The sequence below is a fragment of the Alnus glutinosa genome, chromosome 1, assembly GCF_958979055.1.
Source record: "Alnus glutinosa chromosome 1, dhAlnGlut1.1, whole genome shotgun sequence".
NCBI lineage: Eukaryota > Viridiplantae > Streptophyta > Magnoliopsida > Fagales > Betulaceae > Alnus > Alnus glutinosa.
The window spans coordinates 20,773,566-20,795,921 of NC_084886.1; the positions used below are offsets into that span (position 1 = coordinate 20,773,566).

The 22,356-nt window shown below is 35.5% G+C and overlaps 1 protein-coding gene and 1 long non-coding RNA gene across 5 annotated transcripts; both read right to left on the reverse strand.

Annotated features, from left to right (window-relative positions):
- Positions 1-826: 826 nt before the first annotated feature.
- LOC133876713 (protein WVD2-like 7) lies at positions 827-8,487 on the reverse strand. Of its 4 annotated transcripts, XR_009901616.1 has the most exons (11): positions 8,242-8,487; positions 8,015-8,086; positions 6,236-6,979; positions 5,762-5,983; positions 5,550-5,593; positions 5,379-5,468; positions 5,203-5,299; positions 5,031-5,102; positions 4,511-4,621; positions 1,230-1,903; positions 827-921 (listed from the first exon to the last, which is right to left on the reverse strand). XR_009901616.1 is itself a non-coding variant. In XM_062314981.1 (10 exons), the coding sequence occupies exons 2-10, from the start codon at positions 8,054-8,056 to the stop codon at positions 1,421-1,423; spliced, it is 1,893 nt and encodes a 630-aa protein (XP_062170965.1). In that variant the 5' UTR covers positions 8,057-8,086; positions 8,242-8,487; the 3' UTR covers positions 993-1,420. The 4 variants fall into 4 exon arrangements, 3 of the variants coding, with proteins under 3 accessions (XP_062170965.1, XP_062170952.1, XP_062170958.1); XM_062314981.1 differs by lacking the exon at positions 827-921 and having other exon boundaries at positions 993-1,903; positions 5,031-5,090; XM_062314968.1 differs by lacking the exon at positions 827-921 and having other exon boundaries at positions 993-1,903.
- A 4,801-nt stretch (positions 8,488-13,288) lies between these two features.
- On the reverse strand, positions 13,289-15,525 carry LOC133858338 (uncharacterized). Its single transcript, XR_009898508.1, has 3 exons — positions 15,507-15,525; positions 15,363-15,427; positions 13,289-13,427 (listed from the first exon to the last, which is right to left on the reverse strand). It is a non-coding gene; the product is annotated as an uncharacterized LOC133858338 (long non-coding RNA).
- Between the last annotated feature and the right edge of the window lie 6,831 nt (positions 15,526-22,356).

Sequence of the window (22,356 nt, forward strand, 5' to 3'; positions counted from 1 at the left end):
GTTCATTGGAATGTTCTCTTTACGCGCTATCTCAGGATTGAGAGGTGATAGTGATGGTGATGTCCTTCTTTGATCAGTTATACTCTACTCGGGTTCGGCATAGGGAGATTGATAGGGTGGTGTGGAATCCTTCCAAGATGAAGAATTTTGAAGTGAAAACTTTCTACAAAGCTTTAGTTTGTCACGAGGCAGCCTCTTTTCCTTGGAAGGGTATATGGCATGTTAAAGCTCCGAAGCGGGTAACGTTCTTTGTTTGGACATCGGCTTTAGGAAAGATCTTAACTCATGACAATTTATGTAGGCGTGGTATTGTGGTGGTTGGGTGGTGTGTTATGTGTAAAAAGTATGGGGAGTCCGTTGATCACCTTCTTCTTCATTGTGATGTGGCACAGGTTGTTTGGAGTTTTTTTTTTTATAGCTTGTTCAGGGTAGAGTGGGTTATGCCTAGTAGTGTCGTGGATTTATTGAGTGGTTGTGACACTTTGCTGGATCGTGGTCCTGTTTTTCGTATTTGAAAGCAGGTTCTTTTATGTGTTTTGTGGAGCTTGTGGCGTGAGAGAAATTCTAGGCTTTTTAAGGATCTGGAGGTTTCTGTTGGGGCTATTTGTAAAAAGGTGCTTAATTTGTTATATCTTTGGGTGTCGGCGCATAGCCCGGGTAGTTTGTTGTTCGCTGACTTTTTACTTTCTTGTTCTTTCCTTTCCTCTGTTTAGGGGTACTTTTGTATACTTCATGTGTACTAAGGTTGCGCCCTTCTGCGCTTTTTTAATGAGTTCTTACTTATCAAAAAAAAAATAATAAGTGCTTTCATTTTTTTCCTTCCCCAAGAAACGGACAGAATTATTATAGCCTTCATCAGTTCTGCAGACCCACATAAAGGCTCCCCCACGTTCGTCTCCCAGTTCTTGGCAATGATGATATCTGAAGATGAATTTATGGGTTTAAAGCAGTTAACATGAACAGGAAACTATATAAATTCTATTCGAAGATGCTTGATACAAATCTTACTCAAAAAATAAATACGAACATGTGCTATTATTACCTGATAACTCTTCCAATAAACTACAATTCGTATCGGTATTCCTTATATATGGTGGCAAGAGGTTCTTGTGATTTTAACATATCCCTCAAACAATTCCAACATTATTATCTATTCCAGCTCTATGTTACGTTACACTTTGCATAAGCGAAAATTTGAAATAACATAATGATGAAGAGAAAATGCTAACCTCAACATCCATTTTTCATGATTCCTCGTATCTGTGCTATGGAGAGAGAAGCACATGCTGCGTCTAACCTGGTAGCTTAAGGTCAAATCGTGCTTTTATTCCTTTCACATTGTGGCAAACCTGTGGTTTCATACATTATGTTACGGTAGCTTGGGGCAACGGCAAACACGTGGGGAGAAAGGCATCTGTGTTCAAGAGGCAACACCAACTGTTAGATGGCCCATTCGAGATCTGCTGCCAATGCTAATGCCTTTCATGTCCTTCCTTGACATCTCATTGCTACTTGTCTGGGCTCCCACTTTCTGCTTCCCCTCAATTCTTTGGCCTTTTGTCACCTTATGACTTTCTGATACGCAACATTTATGCAAACCAGTATCCTTCTCCTTCTCTCGTTCTTTCCTCCCTGCAACCTCATTTCCAGCTGTAGCTTCTGGGGAGCAGCTTTGGTTGGTAGATGGAGTCTGAGAGATTGCACTGCCTTCAGAGTGCTCAGCTCTAGGGCAGTTGGTCTCCTCTGAGGCATCAAGTGGTTCAGTTGTGTTTACAGATTCACTGGTATTGGGGGATTGGTCATTTCCTGCCTTCAAACATGATTTTGATCCGGCAGCAGCTCTACTACCTGGACTTGTTGACTTAGTTCGTGCTTTATTAACTGTGTTGTTACTTAATATAACCTGAGAAATAAAATGTCCTCCAACATCAGCATACTTTTGGCTCTATTTGTTGCCAAACAAAAATCTAAAAGCGCTCATCAGATATAGAAAAGAAAGACTTCGGCTCTAATGGAAGAACAAGTAATTATAATCGAGGAAAACAATCCAAAACATAGGTCAACAAAGGCCCAACACTGTTACGTGTGACAGAGAAGTATATTATTAATTAGCTATATACCACGGGTCCACCAGAGAATGATATTCACATGCTGGAAAAAGTATGGTTTTCCCAAAAACACTTCCTAAAACTCAATTCAGAGAGAATCATTTAAAGGGCTCTTTGCTCTTCCTCCTATGGATAAGAAATCGTACCATGGCACTTCACACAACTTAACTCTCAGAAAACATTTCGCATGATATTTCTTTCTTCTTCTTCTTCTTTTTTTATTTATTTATTTATTTTATTTTTTTTTGACAAAACCAGATATTTCTACAATCATTTTGCTTTTTGGGTGATAAATTGGTCTCCACACATTTAAGTCGAGTTTTCTCTCTATTAACTAGATTCCAAGAGAGAAATTCTTCCCTTTCATGCAATGGAAGGCAAACGGATTTATTAATATGTATTGAGGCAGTTACTAGGTAACTAGGCCATTAATAAACATTTTATCGTTCAAAGAAAAACTATCTAATGGTGTGAAAACTCTTGATTTTCTAATTAAAATAACTTATAAACTAATGGGATAAGCTTTGTCCTAATTTTGTATGTGTTTGTGTACACACACATAAACACACACATAGTTGTTCACCAAATCTTCCAGTAATAATTCATATTCACACAGGTTTTTTTGCAAATTTTTCCATCATGCTCCTGTTTCATTAATGTTCACTGTCATGTGATCCCTGGCATTTTAATACAGAAATCCCAATAGAATCTAATATCTTCAGACCCTTTGAAATCACAAGCATTGGCTGAAAACCAATCTCCCTCTAATTTCACATGCTTGTGGGTGAGAACTAGAATAACCACTTTGAGCATCCTATATGTCAAACATGAAGAATATGAATTTTTCTAGTCACTGTATATATAACATAAACAGATATGCTGGGCGTAATGCTGCCTACGGAATACGTATGGCAGTGTTTGTATTTATAAATGTATTGAGTTTATCATCTAAACAAGATAGATACAAATGAATTTAAATGTAACAACGTAAGGCAAAGATGCTCTCTACTGTATAGACTTCTTTAATCATAAGGAATTACAAAACCAAGTTATAGCAAAAATATCTTCTTCTTTTTTTATTTTTTTAATAAGTAAATTAATTTCATTAGAAAGCGCAGAGGGGCCGTAGTCTTGGTGGCATCTCCATCAAGTTTAAAGCTCGAATCTCCTTGGGTACAAACAATTCCGGAGTCTTACTCGATCCGTATAGAGGGAGCGCTTTGCACGGGTCCGGGGTTTGCCCGATAGGAGTGGGTACACGAAATGCCTTGCCTTGGACAGTTCCCCGTCATATAAAAAAAAAAAAAAAAGAGCAGGCTCAACTTCATCGTGAGTGAGAGAGGCAGTGAGTGCCTTAGGTGATGGATATTTCACTGTGCCATCCATAAAAAGCTCAGGCTTAAAGATTTGATGTTATGATCTAGTTGTCATCCAATGTGTGCGAGGTGGAGGAACTGGCATTGCAGAATCAGCCGTAGCAGGAGATCAAGGAGTGGAATTCTCAGAGGAAGTTGCTGGTTGCGCAGAAGCTGCAGGAGCAGAAGGGGAATACTCAAGGAGAGGTGATTGGGAAAGGAGGAGGAGGATTTGTAGAATTTCACAATGACTATAGTGGACTGGACCTTTTGGAAAGAAGCAGTAGCAGGTGCTGGATGTCGTTCCATCAACATAGCCAAAGAGACTTTAACCTTGTCGATAGGGAACAAGTTGTACCTTCCACATAAGGTAGTTTCACGGGTTATTTTGGGAGTAATGTGATGAGTAAGGTTGTGGAGGGGTGTGGTGGTGGTGGGAGTACAAGAACGAGAAGTTTGTATGGAGGAGGTAGAGGCAGAGGTGGTGGCCATTGGATCAAAATGACGTCAGTCGAATTTTGGCTCTGATACCATATAACATAAACAGATATGATGGGTGTAATGCTGCCTACTGAATACGTATGGCAATGTTTGTATTTATAATTGTATTGATCTTATCATCTATACAAGATAGATACAAATGAATTTAAATGGAACAACTTAAGGCCAAGATGTGCTCTGCTGTTTGGTTATCATTTATTAGTTGGTTGGTGTTGATGTTTATCATTATCTGATCCAATAGTATAGACTTCTCTAATCTTTAGGAATTGCAAAACCAAGTTATAGCAAAAATATTTTTTTTTGATAAGTAAATCAATCTCATTAAAAAGCGCAAAGGGGCGCAATCCGTGGACACAGCGAGTATACAAGATAGATCCACTATCAGGGAGAAAACGAACAGAAGTCCAAAAATTTCATAAAAGTATAAAAACATGAGGACTATTATTTTTTTGATTAATAAAAAGTGAAGACTATTATACGCCACCATCCATGCATAAAGGGATTTGAACATAACGTATTTTAGTTATAGCAAAAATATGTATGTACCTTCTTCCCATCTGACCCTGGAGATACAGCTACATGATAGAAAGAAGGCATAGGCATTGCTTTGAAGTTTAGGCTTTTCCGGAATTGTTTTATCTCAGCTTCTTTCTTTTCCTGCAATAAGAGTAACTGAACCCATGAAGTTTCTTCTAACCTAATGAATTGGGAAGATGCATAATTATGATAACAAACTTGATGGATGCTATTTCATTCATATCTACTTTGGCCTTGTTCACAAAATGAAATAAGATGAACCTCACTAGAAATTTCACAAGTTAAGATTTGGAAAATGTTTCTAACAATACCCACATTTAAAAAGAAAAGAAAATAATCTGAGCCTTGTCATCAATTTAATTATATGATTTAGAATCACATAATTGTGTCATTCTCCTGGAGCACCAAGACAGCGTCACAAAACCTTGAATGATATCATTATCTCTTTTAAAGTGAAGCAACACGCAATGAAATTATCAATTAATTTTTACTTAATGACATGAACTATCAATTAGATAATTTCATGTACCTGTGTTCTTGCTTGGATCTGATTCATGTCAGCCTCCTTGGCATGCATTTTTTCCTCCAGCTTCATATAGAACTAAATTAGATGAGCCGAATGAACAAAGGAGTAAGTTATTCAAGTCTAATCCCTAAAATCAAAGCAAAATTAAAATCAAAGTTACAGCATGCTTGCTTGCCTCTTTCCTCCTTTCCGCTCGTTCGTCGCTTTTGAAACTGAAAGCTGCAGCACCTGGTTTTACATCTGCCTTTGTCGAATTCACAGTGTGATTAAGCCTATAACACAAAGTATAAGAAAATTCATAAGGTAAAAATATTGAACAATAAGAGCATTACTTATGATATTTTCAGTAACCTGTTTGCTTTTTGATGTCCTCTTGGTTCAGCCTTCGTTGAAGAGGGTTGGGATTCACCGACTTTCTTTCTCCTTGATTCTTTTTCACCACTACAACAAGAGAAGAATAAGACTTGAGGTTGAATCAATAAACCATATAGGTTAGCGACTTTGAAGAAATAATATAAATACCTTTTATTGTCATGAATTAATTTTGCCTTCCGACTTCTAGAATCCTGTGCAAAAAGACCAAGCAATAGCAAACAATAGAAAAAGATTACTCAGTAACCAGGTAAAAATGTTGATGAATTTTATTATAATGAATTGTCAAGAAGGTTACTAAAATTGCTAACAAAAGTACCTGGAATTGACTTTTTGATATATTGGCATTTTCAGATGCTTACCTCTAAGATTGGAGTTCTGTGTACAGTATGTGTAGTTGGAACGTCAGCTCTTGCTGAATTTTTTTCTATATTATTTCTTAGTGAATTCTCTCTTTCCTTTCTACTTGGTTTCTTTGCAGGATCTTTAGATGAAGCACCAGAAATGTCTCTCTTGTCACGAACAACATTGGCCTGAGACTTCACTCGGGGCTTCAAAGGTTTGGTTTCCGTTGCAGCCCTCAACTAGAGTTAGAACATCAAGGAGTTAAGTCAAATGGAAAAATAATTGGAAAAATATTAAATAAGTGCATGCATAACATTGTTGCTCATTTGAAAATGAGAAACACCTCCAGAGCAAGTCTCCAGATGCTATTTTGCAATTTTTATTTCAAATTGTGATCAGCTGTCGATCATCAAATGATTGCTTTTGACAAACAAGGAACTATAGATAAAGAGCTAAGGGTTGTTATTTTGACAATATTCTTGAAAATCCACCTTTGGAGAAGGATTTGGTGAACGCTCCAAGCTATTTTTGTCTACTTTCACAGCTGGTCCAGTCTTGGAGGATGGATCAGTGCCTTTTGCTGATTTGTCAGCAGTTACTGCATCACAATCAAGGTTCTGATTTTCTTCAATCCCTGGTTCGTAATTAGCTATGGATTTAGATGATTTATTAGCGTTTACAGCATCACCACTAGGACTATGATCTACTTTTATCTCTGGTCCATCATTAACTGAGAGAAATTTGTCACGGTCAGTTTCAACTTGATGTGTTTCCTCAGCATTAACAAAATCTACCAAAACATCCGCATTATTCAAAGCAGATTCCATCTGAGGGACAGAGAATGAAAAGTCTGGATTTTTCATTTCACATCCTGTCACTTCGTACTCTCCATGATACTCAGAACCTTTAGGGCTCTCATCAAAGAGAGCATAATGGCTACTTTGGCTACCTTCATTTACATGCTCAAATTCTTCCCTGCTCTCCAAGACATCATTTTCACCAGTTTGATATTCTCCATCATTATGGCAATCAGATGAATTTGGACGAAGAAGACCCTTCTTCTTGAAATGAGCTTCAAAATAAGCTTTCTTCTCGATAACTGAACCCGGTTTTGAGCATTTCTCAACCTCTTCAAGGTACCTGTTATGTGAGAAAGACGATCTCCTCTCCCAAGATAAGGATTCATTTTCAAACCTTCCAAATGATATAGAACCAGAGTGTAGAGAATCTGCCTGCTTATGTCAATAAAGTTCTGTTAGAAAGAGAATAGGTGGAAAAGCATATCCAAGAGAGGAATAATAGGATTCTATTTTTCAATTCAAACGCTCCCCAATGATGCAAAATTTCCAAAAACTTTAGCAATAGCCTCAAGCTTGCACAATTCATTAGCACACAAGTATTCTTGTGGGAGGTAGTTGGGTTACTCAACAATGTGAAGTTTGGTGATTCAAATTTTATTTAAGACAGTGCACTTAATTGTATTTTCATTAAAAGCTACATAACCTCTAGAACAATGTGTGATTTTTCAATTGCATTACTCGTATTTGTAACAGTACCTGAATGATCCAGGAATCATTCATATGAAGCATATATATATATATATAAAGCCAAATGACAGCATTTTTTGCTGTATTTTCAACATGTACAGAGCAAAAAGCTCCATTTGTTGATGGTTCGAATAGATCCAAAGACAGGGTCAACCAAGCTAAATAAATCCATGGACCATATTGACCCCTGTAGGTGAGTTCTTATACGTTATAGGAATACAAAACCATATTTTGTTAAAGCCAAACAACATCTCAAGAAAGAAGGCATATCTCATTTTGGCAACCAATCAACACACATTAAGCGAATGAACGAAGTATTCAAGTATCTATCTATCTATTTGGAAGGACAGGTGGAAAATATTGAAATCTAGGCATATGGAGCCGATTACATATGCAGATCCTTTCATCATTCATACATGAATCGATATGAGTGGAAAGAAGTCATATAAAGAGTCAATTTCTTTTTTCTTTTCTTTTTTAAAAATAATAATAATAATAATCTTTTCCCTACAACCCTGGAAACTCAAATTTCTACTACTAATCCGTCATTCCTCCAAGACTAAAATTCACATAGCATTTCTCATAAATTAAATTAAAATTGAGTCCCAAAGAATTTCTGATAATTAGGTAAATCGAACATAAGCAAACTCTTTGAAGAGATTCAAAAAAGAAAAAAGGAGAAGAATGAAAGTAAAATTTAGATCCTAGGTTAGAAAAGAATACCTGAAAGCTAAAGCTATACGATTCATCAATCTCTCCCGCCATTATCAGCCAAAATTAAGCACCAAACTCTCCCTAACCACCACTCATCAAAATAACAACTCGTCAATAAATCTTATCAAGCTTCATTTACATATCCAAACTACTACAAATTTCAAGAAGTAATCCTATAACTGACCGGTAGAAAGAAGAGAGAGAGAGAGAGAGAGAGAGAGATTATAGTGGAGTACCTTAAACACGCATTTTTAGGCTTCAAACTTCAAATCTACGAATAAAACAGTTTGTTGTAATAAATGGAGGCAAAGCTTGCGATCCAATGAATCCAGAAGGAATCTTGAGCAAGCGTGTTTTAGAGTGAAAGCACAGTAGTCTGTCTTTGTTGCTCTTTACGAAAGCAGTGAGATCTTGACGAGAGGCTTTTATCTCACTCTCACTCTGCTTTTACGACTCCAAACCAGTTTTACAGACCAGTAATGTAGTTTTTTTAAATCTAATCCAAGTCTAAAAAAAGCGGTTGCTTAAAAGGCCTTGTCAAGTCAGTCAAATCATGTGCTGGTTGTCTTTTTTTTTTTATTTTTTTTTTATTTTTCTTGTCTTGTTCCGCTCATAGGCCAAACTAAGCAGGCGCTCTCTGTTCCTAATCCTCCGTCACATACGGATCGTGAGGTGCCGTTGAAGTCGTGGGTGTAACGGAGGAGAGGACTGAAACTGACGGCGGTTTTAGAAAAGGGTTGGAGCAGTAGGGTGCTCCCACGTGTCCACTTTATGTACTGTTGAGAGTTCCAGCTAAGATGGGAAATTGTGACTTTCTTCTTTTCTTATTTTTCTTTCTAAATAAATGAATAAGAATGAGTACAAAAAAAATAAATACAGTAATAAAAATAAAAAATTATATAATTCAAAATATAAATATCAAAAACGAAATACAAATATCAGACTGGGGTTGTTCACAGCCACCCCGATTGGTGACTAGACTGAACAATTCGTCCGCAAAGAATTGCTCGTGGTCACCCGTAGGCTGCAGCAAAGGAGGGGATGGCTTGTGGCCACTTCGCTAGAGGAGAGTGTGGCCGCTAGTCATATTTGCTTTTTTTTTTTTTTTTTTTTTTTTATTGTTTCTTTAATATCTTTAGCGGGAATTTAATAATATTAGTTTTGCTATTTATTTGAAAAAAAAAAAAGAAAAAAAAAAAAGGCTAGAGATCTAAGATTTAAATTCTTTGACCTTAAATATTAAATTGGTCAAATTAAAATTTGAAGTCTAAAATACAAAACCCAAAAAAGCACAAGAAGGTTCTAAAATATTTTTTATTTGAAGAAAAATAAAGACTTCAAAAAAAAAAAAAAAAAAAAAATACTATCCCTTATTTTTATTTTTATTTTTTTTCGTATTTGTTCATATATAATTAACTATCCGATAATCAAATAGTTATAAACCACTAAACCAGAATGATAATCTAAAAACCAAGTTACCAAACAATAGCATTAATACTTCTCTCCCTCTAAACGCCAAGGTGAATATGAATAGTGATGCATGGATTGGTTTACTCGCCAAATGACACTCACCATTTCAAGGGAAAGCTACCCAAAAAGGAAAGAGCTCGTCCTCATGACATGGGCACTCACATTATCACATACTTACGGCAGGCAGGAGATGGGAAAGGACCCACGAATCACGATGATTAAAATGATCTTCAGCGGGACCCCGAAACTTTTGGATGAATGATGAGGTTAGAGATTTGATGCAATGATTACCACCGTTGGATTCGGATCCATGGATTTTAATCATAATAATCTTCACCTCGGGGCCAGCAATCGTACTAGGGACAAACCTCGAACCCGTGTGTGCATGTGTGCATGTGTATCGGCCGTGCGTGTCTCAATCCGCCCAAGCCCACGGCAGTGTTTAACTGAGTCCGGATCCTGTCCAATTTTGCGACCGTGCATTTGCATCTCAGCCTTCCACGTCAGCCTGGGTCCGCATGGATGGTGGCTCTAATGAAAGTATTTTCTTGGATGTCATGGCATAAAACAAGCCTTTTGTACCCGTCAATAACAAGTTGACACATCATTAGAAACAAAAAAAATCAAATGTTGTTAAAACACTGAATCCCTATCAAATGTTAGCCTATAGTTCTGATAGCATGAAAAATAATATGAGGCAGAATATAACAGTAAACACAGAATTATTTGATTTAGTTTGAATGTAAAGACTTTAAACACTCAAGATAATGACCCACCTGATCCTATCCGCAGCAGCAATAAGTGTAGCAAAATAACTGAAGTTGAAGATGAGCAGTGATAAGTCTTGAAATATTTTATTCAAAAACCCTTAATTTACATTTGTTATACCTAATTTGTGTTGTAAATATGATATTTTGTTGTAGTTTTGTGTTTTGTCTTATTTTCAGGTCTTAGTTGAAATCTAATTCAAAACATTTGAATTAAATCTGAAAATACATCAAGGGCAATTTGGTCATTTTCAGAGTTCGAGGCTAATCCTGAAAAGATGAAGAATTGGCCAAGACAAATCAATCGATCGATTATTTCTTCAGTAAAGAAATCGATCGATCGCATTATCAGTCAAAAAGAAAATCGATCGATCCAAAGTCGATCGATCGATTGTTTATACAGCCACGAAGTCGATCGATCGAACCTGGATATTTTCCGAGAAAATCTTAGGATGTCGACATGTTTTGTGTGGATGAAATTAATCCAATTTGGGCGGTTCACAGAGGATGTCGACACTATCTTGTGTGGCCAAAAATCAATCTTTGATGTCCCCTTTGTAAATTAAATCTCTATATATATGAGATTAGGGTTTATGGTTAGATTATGCATCTTTGGGAGTTCGATTTTCTCAGGTGTATCTTCTTAGTTAACTTTAGTACTTTTCATTTCCTTTTGTAATCCGAATTCTTTTAGATTAATATAGTGTTTTTAGTTTATTTAAATCTTGCTTCTTTATTGTTTTCCTTTAATTTAATGCTTAAATTAGTTTATTTCATGTCTAGCAAATTAGTTCTTAGGGTTTGATCAAAATCCTTTCCAAAAACCATAAAGTGTTCTTGATGTTCTTAGGATTTTCTAGATGTGTTTGATGATTGTGAAGGGCTAGAGGATTGCAAAACCCATGCTAAAAGGTTTTGTCTTCAAGATTCCAATCCATTTATTCATGAAAAAGGGATTTTCTTGTCTATGAATTTTCTTGGATTCATGAGTAAAATCAACGATCTTGAAAGAGAATGATGTCTTTTGCAATGTTCTATTTCACATGATGTGTGTTTACCTATATAGGGTATGCTAGGGAACACCGGTCATTTCATACCTTTGGTAGTGTAAAATGTCTTTCCATTGTAGTTTAATCTTTACATGGAATAGATCGGTGTGAAGCTAGATACCTTATCATTGTGGCATAATTAGGATTTTCATGTATTGTGTATGCTTATTATGGTGTTTTATAAAGTAGTAAGGTAGGGAGCATCAATCCCCCACACCTTTGGTAGTATAAACGTTTTTCAATTATAAATTAATCTTTACGTGGTAAGCATTTGATGTGAAACTAGGTGCTTTATAACTATGTCCTAACGAAAATATTTTCATGTCAAGATCATTGTAATGGTTGACGCCCATTACGGGCTCATATCATGCATGTTAGGAAGATCCATATAGACTTTAAGTATTTCATTGGTTGAGGATTAGATGAGATCAATACCCTAAGTTTCTTTTAGTTTGTTTTCATTTTCCGCTTTCCTTTACTTTACTCGTTGTAGCTTCAATTCTACAACTTTAATTTTGTTTTCTTTTTTAAAATTAAGTTAAATACGCTCTTTAGATATCCTGTTACGCAAAACAACCCCCAATCTCTGTAGTTCGATAACCCTTACTATAGTACAATTGATTCATACTATTGCGAGTGGTAAAACTTATAAATTTAAAATCCACGTAACCGAGTCGGCTACCAAGCAGCCTATCAAGATAATGGAAGCTACAAGTGAGACTCTTGAAGATAAAAATAAAAATTACTGAAAGCTAGAGATGAAACGCTTGAGTACATATAATTGTAAAGACTTTTGAAGTTCACTGCTGTAATTGTTTTCTATAAATTCAGGTACTACTACCATAGTTATTATGTGAAGCAAATCAAAACAAATCTCAGTCTAAAATCTCTTTATACGTCCACAAGATAAAGCCAAAATGCTACATTTTGCTCTTATTTCTTTTAGTAATGTTTATAATATAACATGCTCATATTTATAAGAGAATCAGATAACACAAATAGACTTTAACTTCAATTAGGTAATAGTCTTCAACTGTGATTTGGATTAGGAGATAGACTTCAACTTTAACTAGTTCACAGTCTTCAACTATGATTATGTGATAGTCTTCAATTGTAGCTTGTATTCTTGAACTCTTAATATACTCTAACATCCTCCCCTCAAACTTAAGTTGGAAATTTGTGGAATCTTGAGTTTGAATTTTTTTTTTTTTTTTTTTTTTTTTGAAAACTCGCTGAAAGATTGCTACGGACAGTTGAATCTTGTCGTAACCCATTAGGGGCAGTCAAATTTTGCCGCAAAACACCAAGGACGCAGTCGGGTCTAGCCACAACATCAAGGGACGGTCGGATTTCATCGTAAAATACAAAAGCTGGCAAAAAAAAATAATTAAAATCAACAGGATCCAAAACTGTCATTAGCTTATAGCTCTAATACCATGAAAGATAATATAAGGCAAAATATAAAAAATAACACAAAGAATTACGTGGTTTGGTTTACGAGCTACGTCAACAGGATAAAGCCCAAAGGACTACATTTTGCTCTTATTTCTTTGAGTAGTATTTACAATATAACAAACTCTTATTTATAGAAGAATCAAATAATACAAATATACTTTAACTACAATTAGGTAATAGTATGTGACTAAGTGATAGGCTTTAACTGTAGCTAGGTCACAACCTTCAACTGTGACTAGGTGATTGTGACGACCCTTTTTTTTTTAAAAAAAAAAAAAAACATATAAAAGAGTCATCACAGTGGCACGACTACTTGTCACTCAACCAACATACGGTACACATTCCATAATATGTACCTGATATTCAGAGTCACATATAAGCACCAGATAATACATTAATAACATTATCAACATAGCGGAAAGCACATCTATAAATATAATTGTTTACAATAAAAAGAGCTATACATAAGTCTATTTGTTTAAGGCTTAAACTTAACATTATCTACATACCAAAAAGGATGGCTCAACAAATATATGTTTCACATAAGACATGATTCATATATAGAATAATTACAAAAGACAGGGACAACCCATAGTCCATCACATTACAATTGCCGCGTCGAGCTTCAGTCGCAATATCTCAAGTACGGTGCTACAGAGTCGTCCTCTACATCCACTAAACCTGCAGCCAAAGTATCAGTATCTGCACGGTTGTGAGGTTAACCACATCCGCACAGGTGAAAGTATAAATTCACTATCTCAGTATATAATACCGAGGTCTCAGCAGTATAATACCCACTGGTTTTCCAATAAGCCAACCTTTTCAATTTACCATATGTTTACAATAATGGCTAACTGTGAAATGATAGATTTATAAACAGTTTCTAAGCCGATAAAGTAAACCATGATAATCGGTTCATAAACAATACATATAAATGATTCATGTGACTCAGATATTCGCATATGCAAGCTTTCCATTTCTTTGGGGAAATGCAAACATTCGTGAGCATCTAAGCGATGGTTGACACTATGTCTCGGCCTTATGCGCATATAAGTCATCCATACTTTTGGGGAATCTTGATATACTCACACTCTCAAACCTGTACACATGCATTTCTTTCATACCTTAGGGGAATACGTGCATATATACATTCCAAAACCTTACATCAATATGATTCAAACAACACAACCAATTCATTCAATGTCATACTTCGGTCGCGCATACATACATGACATTCCGAACATTTAGGGAATTCATGTAATACACACACTCTAAATTCATGCCATCTTATGGAATGCAATACAAACTAGTCGAATATCATTATACATATGTTCCCCATCCCATACCAGGAAACATAGACACACCAATACGTCTAGCACCAACCATATGCAATCAAATCATACATCACAATACTATGCATGCTATTTGTTTCGTTTCTTGTTTCCTTGCCTGCATGCTACAATCCCAAGACTTGTTTCTGATGCTAGGAGCTACAACCTTCTGGACTTACACTTGATCCACCCAAGAGGCTCCAACCCCAGGGGCTCGTTTCGTACCTAGAAGCTACAACCCACTGGTGTCAGGAGCTACAACCCTCTAACTTGTTTTTGAGGCCAGAAGCTACAACTTTCTAGATCCCCTTGTCTCCACCCATTGAGACTCCAACCCCAATGGCTCGTTTTCTTATCCATGAGGCTACAACCCCAAGACTTGTTTCTGAGGTCTAAGCTACAACTTTCTGAACCCCCTTATCTCCACCCATTGAGGCTCCAACCCAAAGGTTTGTTCTTTGCATGTAGGCTACAACCCCAGGACTTGCTTCTGATGCCACGAGCTACAACCCTCTGGACTTACACTTGTTCCACCCATTGAGGCTCCAACCCTAAGGGCTCGTTCTTCATATATGACTTCGTTATGCTAGTGCTCCAACACTGTGTGCTCAGTGTCCATGCTATATCACATACAACTCTTCATAATTCATGCTTTTCATAATCATCGTTAAACATGCATCAACTAACAACTCATTATTTTAACTCAACATGCTATTTTCTCTATTACAATTTGCACAATTTAAATCTCAATTGCAACAAGCAATTCAACACTTCAAACCTACTCAATCATACTTCTATTCTCATATCTCAATATTAATTCCTATTTATCTTTCACACTATATAAAACATTCCCATAATATTTTCTCATCGTTCTATAAGTTATTGAGAGCATGTTCAAACATATATATTCATCCAAAAATATCATTGGCTCGATAAATTATTACATAATACATTAATCATGAAAACACTTCGCTTTCTTAGTGAGTAAAATACTCACCTTGACTATGCGGATATTTAGCTCAACCTATGGACTCCTAGACAATAACTTGCAATGCTCAACTGAAAATCAACACATTGCACAATACTTAGCATTTTTCTAACATTAGACTAACACTTAGCTCTTAAATTGCTCAAGAGCTAGACTCATGGAAAACCCAAAGAATTTAAGGTGCCATTTGACAACCCAACAACAATAAATACTAACCCATAAGATTTACGTAGGGTTAAGTACTATAAATTACAATTTAAACACATAACCCAAAAATTAGGGTTTTGGAAAACTTACCAAAATTTACCCAATTGCAACCCAACGCTTGGAAAACATTTAGGAAGCTCCAAAACACACGAAACCTAAATAATAACAAATATTAAACTCAAATATCTCAAGATTTGACTCAAAATTTCAAAAGATAAGAGTTTACGAAATTACCTAAAAACCAATCAGTCAAAACATAGATCGGGCTTTGTAGATCACGTTTCCAAGGTTAGATTTGAGGCGGGAGGCTTGGATAATCGTAGATCTAGGGTTTTCCTTGAAAATCCAAGAGAAGACTGTGAGAGATAGTGGGAAAATCGAAAAAAAAAAAAAAAAAAAAAAAAAAAAAAAAAAAAAAAAAAAAAAAAAAAAAAAGAAAAGAAGAAGAAGAAGAAGAAGAAGAAGAAGAAGAAGAAGAAGAAAAGAAAAAAAGACTCATTCTTGCATTTATCTCAGGTGCCGTCCGAACAAGTTGAGTGAGCGTCCGGACTCGCACATTTTAAATCGCAAGCATCCTCAAGGGCATTCGGATAGGTTGCAAATACGAACCTACTGACTTGAGAGTCCCCAAGAGCATCCGGACGGTCAGGGAACAGTAACTCATTGACCTCAGCGTCTGCAATATGGTCCAGATGGACTGCGGATGGGGAACACACTGACTCCAGCTTCCCCATTGGCTTCCAGACGGTGTTGCGGACATAACACACAAAACGTCCATTCGAGACTATTTTAACATCTAGACTCAACCCTAAGTGTTTTCTAAACGTTTTTAGGCATTTTCTAGACATTTTACTAATTTTAATCATTTATGTAATTTAATTTACATTTTAAACATTGACTTAAGAGGGTTAAATACACTTTTGGTCCCTAAGTTCTGGAAACTTTATTTTTTAGTCTCTAAGTTTCAATTCGCATCACAGATAATACCTCAGTTTTGGAAAAAGACCGAATTAATACCTTAGTCAAGTTTTCCTTCCAAAAACTAACGGTCTGCCACGTATCAACCCCTGAGGGTTTACACATGTCACAATATAAAAAATTACAAAAATAAAAAATAAAAAATCTTTAAAAATTAATTATTAAATTTTAAAAAAAAATTATTAAAAACTTTTAAAAAAATGAAAAAGAAAAAAAGAAAAAGAAGAGGGTTGGTGAGCCACCCCCAGACTGGCCGGCCTGGGGGTGGTCGAACCACCCCCATGGCCATTGAGGGTGGTTCAGCCACCCCCAAGGGCCAAAACCCTTATTTTTATTTTTATTATTTTTTTTTTTTGCCATAGTGGGGGTAGTTCGGCCACTCCAGACCGGTCAAGAAGGTGGCTCAACCACCCCTCTACTTTTTTTTTTTTCAATTTTTTTTTTCAGTTTTTAATATTTTAATTAATTTTTAAAGTTTTTTTTTATTTTTTTATACTACAACACATGTGTGCCTCAGGGGTTGACACGTGGCGGGCAATTAGTTTTTGGACAGAAAACTTGACTGAGATACTAATTTAGTCTTTTCTCAAAATTGAGGTATCATCTGTGATACAAATTGAAACTCAGGGACTAAAAAATAAAGTTTCCAAAACTTAAGGATTAGAAGTGTATTTAACCCTAATTAATATCAGGGATATTATAGTGATAGTCTTCAATGTAGTTAAGTTATAGACTTCAACGGTGATATTCTTCAACTATGATAGTCTTCAATTGTAACTTGGATTCTTGAACTCTTGATATATTCTAACATTCAAAACAAAGCACCCAAAATCACACGGTATGAAGAAAGAGAGCACCCAAAATCTTCATATTTGGTTGGATTCAAAACTATTGGAGCTAAAGCTGAATTCTTATCAGATACAAAACACAATTCATTGGATAAAGAGAGTTATAAAGAATTATATAGATTCATTCCTCTGTAATACTTGAGTTATAAATACAACAAAGCCTCCCATGATTTGGCATATTGGTTGAGGCATTCTATCGCACACCTTGTGTGCGTATTTTCATTCTTGTTTCCTTTAGATTATACAAAAATTTATGAAATAATTGCTTTACACTTGAATCAGCACCGAAGAATGAAATAATAGAAAATAAAAAATCCAACTATCACCAATAAACCCAAATAATCTAGTTAGACTTCAATAGAACCCATTTTCACCATAGCTACCGCAAACTTCTTGCACTGTGCCTTGCATTGTTCCTCACAATCCCAGCCATTGAAGAGCTGCTCAAAAGAGTCTGACCAGAGGCCAATAAGTCGTGGTGGTGCTTTGAATCATTGCAGTACTTATTATCCAGCCTCGTCAGTGTAAGAACATCAAGCGGCACTGTCGGATCACAACCATCAGCACTTTGTGGTGCAACAGGCACACAGAGAGAAGACCCCAACGTTAACTCTCAGAATCAGATGTGATCCGATGATGAATGGGGGAATATAATCAGAGAGAGAAAGATAGAGAAAATGAGAGAGAGAGAGAGAGAGAGAGAGAGAGAGAGAGAGAGAGAGAGAGAGAGAGAGAGAGAGAGAAAGAGTTACTGGTGGGGGATTTTCTTAGAGCTCCCAGCATGGGCAATGGCGTTCAAGCCTAGGCAGCATTCATCTTGGGCAACAGATGGGAACAAAAGGTGGCTGTGCAATTTGCCTCTCAAGACAAGTGAGAGAAGATGAGGAGAGTGAGACAGAGGGTTTTTTTTTTTGGGTAATTACCTTTTCCCCCCATGAACTACCAATTTTTGCGCAAAACCCCCACAAACTACCAACTCGACCAAAATAGAGCATTCAACTACCATAGACAACCCTTTTCCCCCCTTCTGTCAGTCAAAGGGGTTAAAACAAACGTCAATAGGTCACGTGACCGTCACTTGCTGTTTTACCCTCATTTTCTTCCTATTTTCCCCCCATGAACTACCACCATCTTTCAACATGCCCCCATGAACTACCACCATCTTCCAACATGCCCCTATGTAAAATGGCACGTGACGGTCACGTGACCCGTTGACCGTTTGTTTTAACCCTCTAATTGACGGAAGGGGGGAAAATGGTTGTGTGTGGTAGTTGAATGCTCTATTTTGGTCGAGTTGGTAGTTTGTGGGGGCTTTGCGCAAAAGTTAGTAGTTCATGGGGGAAAAAGGTAATTACCTCTTTTTTTTTCGTAGCAACTAGCAAAGGTAAACATGAAGAGAGATCCATATCCGGTGTTTTGATTTTTTTTGCTTTTCTTGCTTTAGGCTAACGTGTCAACTTCTCATTAGATGGCACAAAAGGCATGCTTTCTGCCAAGACGTTATAGACCTTCATGCTTCAGCAAACCAATAGAAATTAAAGAGCGTAACACAAGCTAGTTTAACCAAACCAAAAGAAAAAAAAATTATAACAACAACAAAGCAAAAAAAACAAATGTTATTTATGTTCCGTTTCTTTCCACGTAAAATGTTTTCCGTCGAAAAATATTTTTCAGATAAATTATTTTTTAGGATAATGTTTTCTGATGAAAACATTTTTCGGTGTTTGGCACGTGTGAAAAATCACAAATGTATAACACACACACACACACACACACACACACACACACACACACACATTCAATCATATTAACCTATAAAACTCAATTTTTATTCAAAATATAAAAATATTAAAAAAAAATTAACCTAATTTTAGTTCTAGTAGTGGTATGGTGGAGGCCTATCGGTGGTTCGGTGATTGCCCTGTGGTGGTTCAGGCAGGGGCAGAGCTACCTTGGGGCTTGGGCCCCCCCAAGCCCTAAGGTTTTCCCTAAAAAAAAATTAAAATTTTACTCCTACATTTTTTATTTTTTTAGTTTTGCACCCCAATTTTTTTTTTTTTTTTTTCAATTTTGCCCCCCCAAATCTGAAATGTTGGCTCTACCCCTGGGTTCGGGGGAGGCTCGGTGGTGGTCTGATGATAGGCCAGTGCTGGCTAGGTGGTGGTCTTGCGGTGGTCCGTTAATGGTCAAGTGGTGGCTCAGAGGTAGTCCGGTGGTTTGATAAGAAGAAACTCAAACTTGAAAAATGATTTACAAAATTTAAAAATGTAAATAATTTTTTGAAACTAAAAAAACTTTTTTGGTCAAACCGAAAACATTTTTGGTTTGATTATTATTTTCGTTCGCACCAAACACCGAAAAATAAGGCAAACATTTTTCAAAAAATATTTTACGCCAAAAAAACAGAGCCTAAATATTCTTTCATTTTCCTTTTTGTCAAAATCAATAATTTGATTTAGAGGATCCACATATTTGTAGGATCCATATGTTGAAAATCAAGATCTAATGGTTAATTTTGAAAAAAAAAAAAGGTTGAAAAAAAGAACAAGAGAATACTAAATAGCATTTCTCGAGCAAAAATGCAAGCTAGTTTAATACAAGCTATTATTTATTTATTTATTTCATAATAGTATTATCAGGCTAATTTTTCAATCAAATAGAGTTTTACATGCAAATGCAAATTAATTAATTGCAGTTGGGAAATGTTATATATCATACTTTTATTCAACTTTTTATACGAACAGAAATCAGGTATAGAGTGTGGCTTGTAACTAATTCTTACAAACTAGTCTACTAAAGTAACATATGTGAAGCACATATTCTTTTAAAATCATGTACTTATCACATGTTTTTGGAACACATATCGCTTTATTAGATTAGTTTTGTCCTTTCCAAACTACCAAAAAATTGTTAATGTCTCTCATGTAATATTTCAAAAAACAAAATTTATTTTTAAAATATAGATTCTTTTAAAAGTGCAAATGGTTTTGAAACAAATATGTTTTTCGTTGAATTAGCGTTCTACGAAAGGGAAAAAAAAAAAATCGATCATCCCATCAACAGGATCAATCATACCTAGCAAGATCAATCCTATAAAGTATCGATCCTCCACTTTATAGGATCGATCCTTACTCAATTGAAGTCCAATTATGAGCACCTAAAACCCTAGAAACTTGATTCTAAGTCATGTTTATGCTTCCTTAAACTTATTGAACCATATTTGCACAAAAACCTGGCCCCCAGAGATCTAGATTGTAGGCGAGACATGAGAGAACCCCAAAATTGAAGTTCTTTGTCAATTCCCATGCCATAGTTATGTTCTCTTCATCAATTTTTATTTTTTTACTTTTTTATTTAAGGTAATGCCTTTAACCTCAATATTTCTTCTGATTTCTTGTCGTATTTCTATCATAACTAAACCATTTGATCGTTTAGGTTGTGTTTTTCTAACAAGATGAATCATTTTAAAGGGATCAGAGTATGCATTTTAAGTAGTGATCTCAAATAAAGAAAACTCATATTCTATGTTTCTTATCCTTTTATAATTTTAAAATAAAGTTTTTGATTTTAGTTAACATATATATGATTTTAAGTAAAACGTTGTTTTAAACAAAAATAAACACACGTGCTAATTCTTTTATGATTGTCTTCAGGTAATCAAGGAAAACTCTTGATAATCTCGTATCAATAACGTAACCTTGAGACCTAAAAGTATTCTCGGACATTTCCGAGTGTTGTCAAAATTTATGAGTGTTTGGGGGTTTAGAAGGCTCGAAGCTATTGCTAGAATGCACCAGGATCGATTCCAGCAGGCAGGATCGATCCAAGCCCCTCAAGATTGATTCTTGGTCTCCTAAGATTGATCCCAGACAGCCAGAATTGATCACACAACCCTTAGGTTATTGTAATTTAAATCTTTCCTTAACTATGTCACACGTACGGTATCTTGGTTTGATTTTAATCTTTCTTTGAACACCTTTTTGAGTTTGATTTCAACTCTAAATAACTTTCCCTTTTATAACAAATTTGAAATCTTAACAAAGAAAGACAAAGTGGGAGGCTAGGGTTAAAAAAAAAAAAAACGGTTTAATTTACATTTTGAAAGTTTTCCTTTAAAGTATTGTTTAATAAAATCACTATAAAGTTAGGAAATTTTGACCCCCCAAGAGTCACCCAATTTTAGCCACTGAACCATGCATGTCATTGGGAATAAAATGTTTTTTTTTTTATTTTATTTTATTATTATCTCATTTATGGGCCTTTGATTCATTTTACTAAGCTATGTTAGGCTCAAGACTTGGACATCTAAGCTTATTACCATGGAATAACCTATATGCTAAGCTAGGGTTTAAGGTAGGGGATCTTACACAGGAAATTCAGGAAAAATGTGGGAATAAAATGAAGGAAAATATGGAGAGAAATGAAGAGAAGCCAAGTCTAACTAACAACTTTATCATAATAATCCACATATTTTATCAACATAAAGTTAGGCTATTCAAATATCTTATGTACCATGGATGAAACATACAATTGTCAGCTAATCCGATTAAAGAAAAAATGTAAAATCAGTTCATTTGGTTGCATTGATTTATACTAAGCTCTTTAGGGTTAAAAAAGTGACTTGAAACTTTATATGCTAAGCATAAATGACAAGTAATTTCCTATGCCTACTTACCGTTTAAAATCCAACGGAAATTATTAGTATGACACGTCATCTCCAATAAGAATTGGACACATGTCTCTTGTAATAAAAATATATTAAAAAACAAAAAAAGGAAAATATTATAAAACAAAAAAGGAAAGTATTTTTTTTTAAACAAAAAAAAAAAAAAAAAGCAAAAAAAAAAAAAAACAAAGGGGATTGATCACCCCTTTTGGCTAGCCTCAAATGGATTTACCACCCCTATTTATATATTTAATTGTTTTCTTTAAAATCTATCCCACTGACTGTTTTTGCATTCTTTTAAAAGGACGTTTAAGTTTGATGGTCAGACGTTAAAGTTGGCCATCTGGAGGGATTATTTTCCCATTTGCCTGCATCAGAGGTCACGTGATGGAAAGCTATTGGTTTCAGACCATAATTATCGAGATTTAATTAACTCAATGCCTTTAAGTCGTCCCCCAATTAAAAAAAATTAGGTGCCTTAATTTTAAGCTTATTAGCATTGATAAATATCCTTTCATATATAACTAGTAGACAAATAATTCTCCACATTGCTGTGGTTTGATGTTAATGGTATCATATATACTATCATCCC

Excerpts from the sequence above, each read along its gene's own strand:
- LOC133876713 (XM_062314968.1), bottom strand. The coding sequence starts at position 8,056 with ATGGCGGGAGAGATTGATGAATCGTATAGCTTTAGCTTTCAG. Across the intron at positions 5,984-6,235 it reads CACCAAATCCTTCTCCAAAG|TTGAGGGCTGCAACGGAAAC; the intron begins GTGGATTTTCAA and ends TTCTAACTCTAG. Across the intron at positions 5,300-5,378 it reads GGACATCAAAAAGCAAACAG|GCTTAATCACACTGTGAATT; the intron begins GTTACTGAAAAT and ends TTTGTGTTATAG.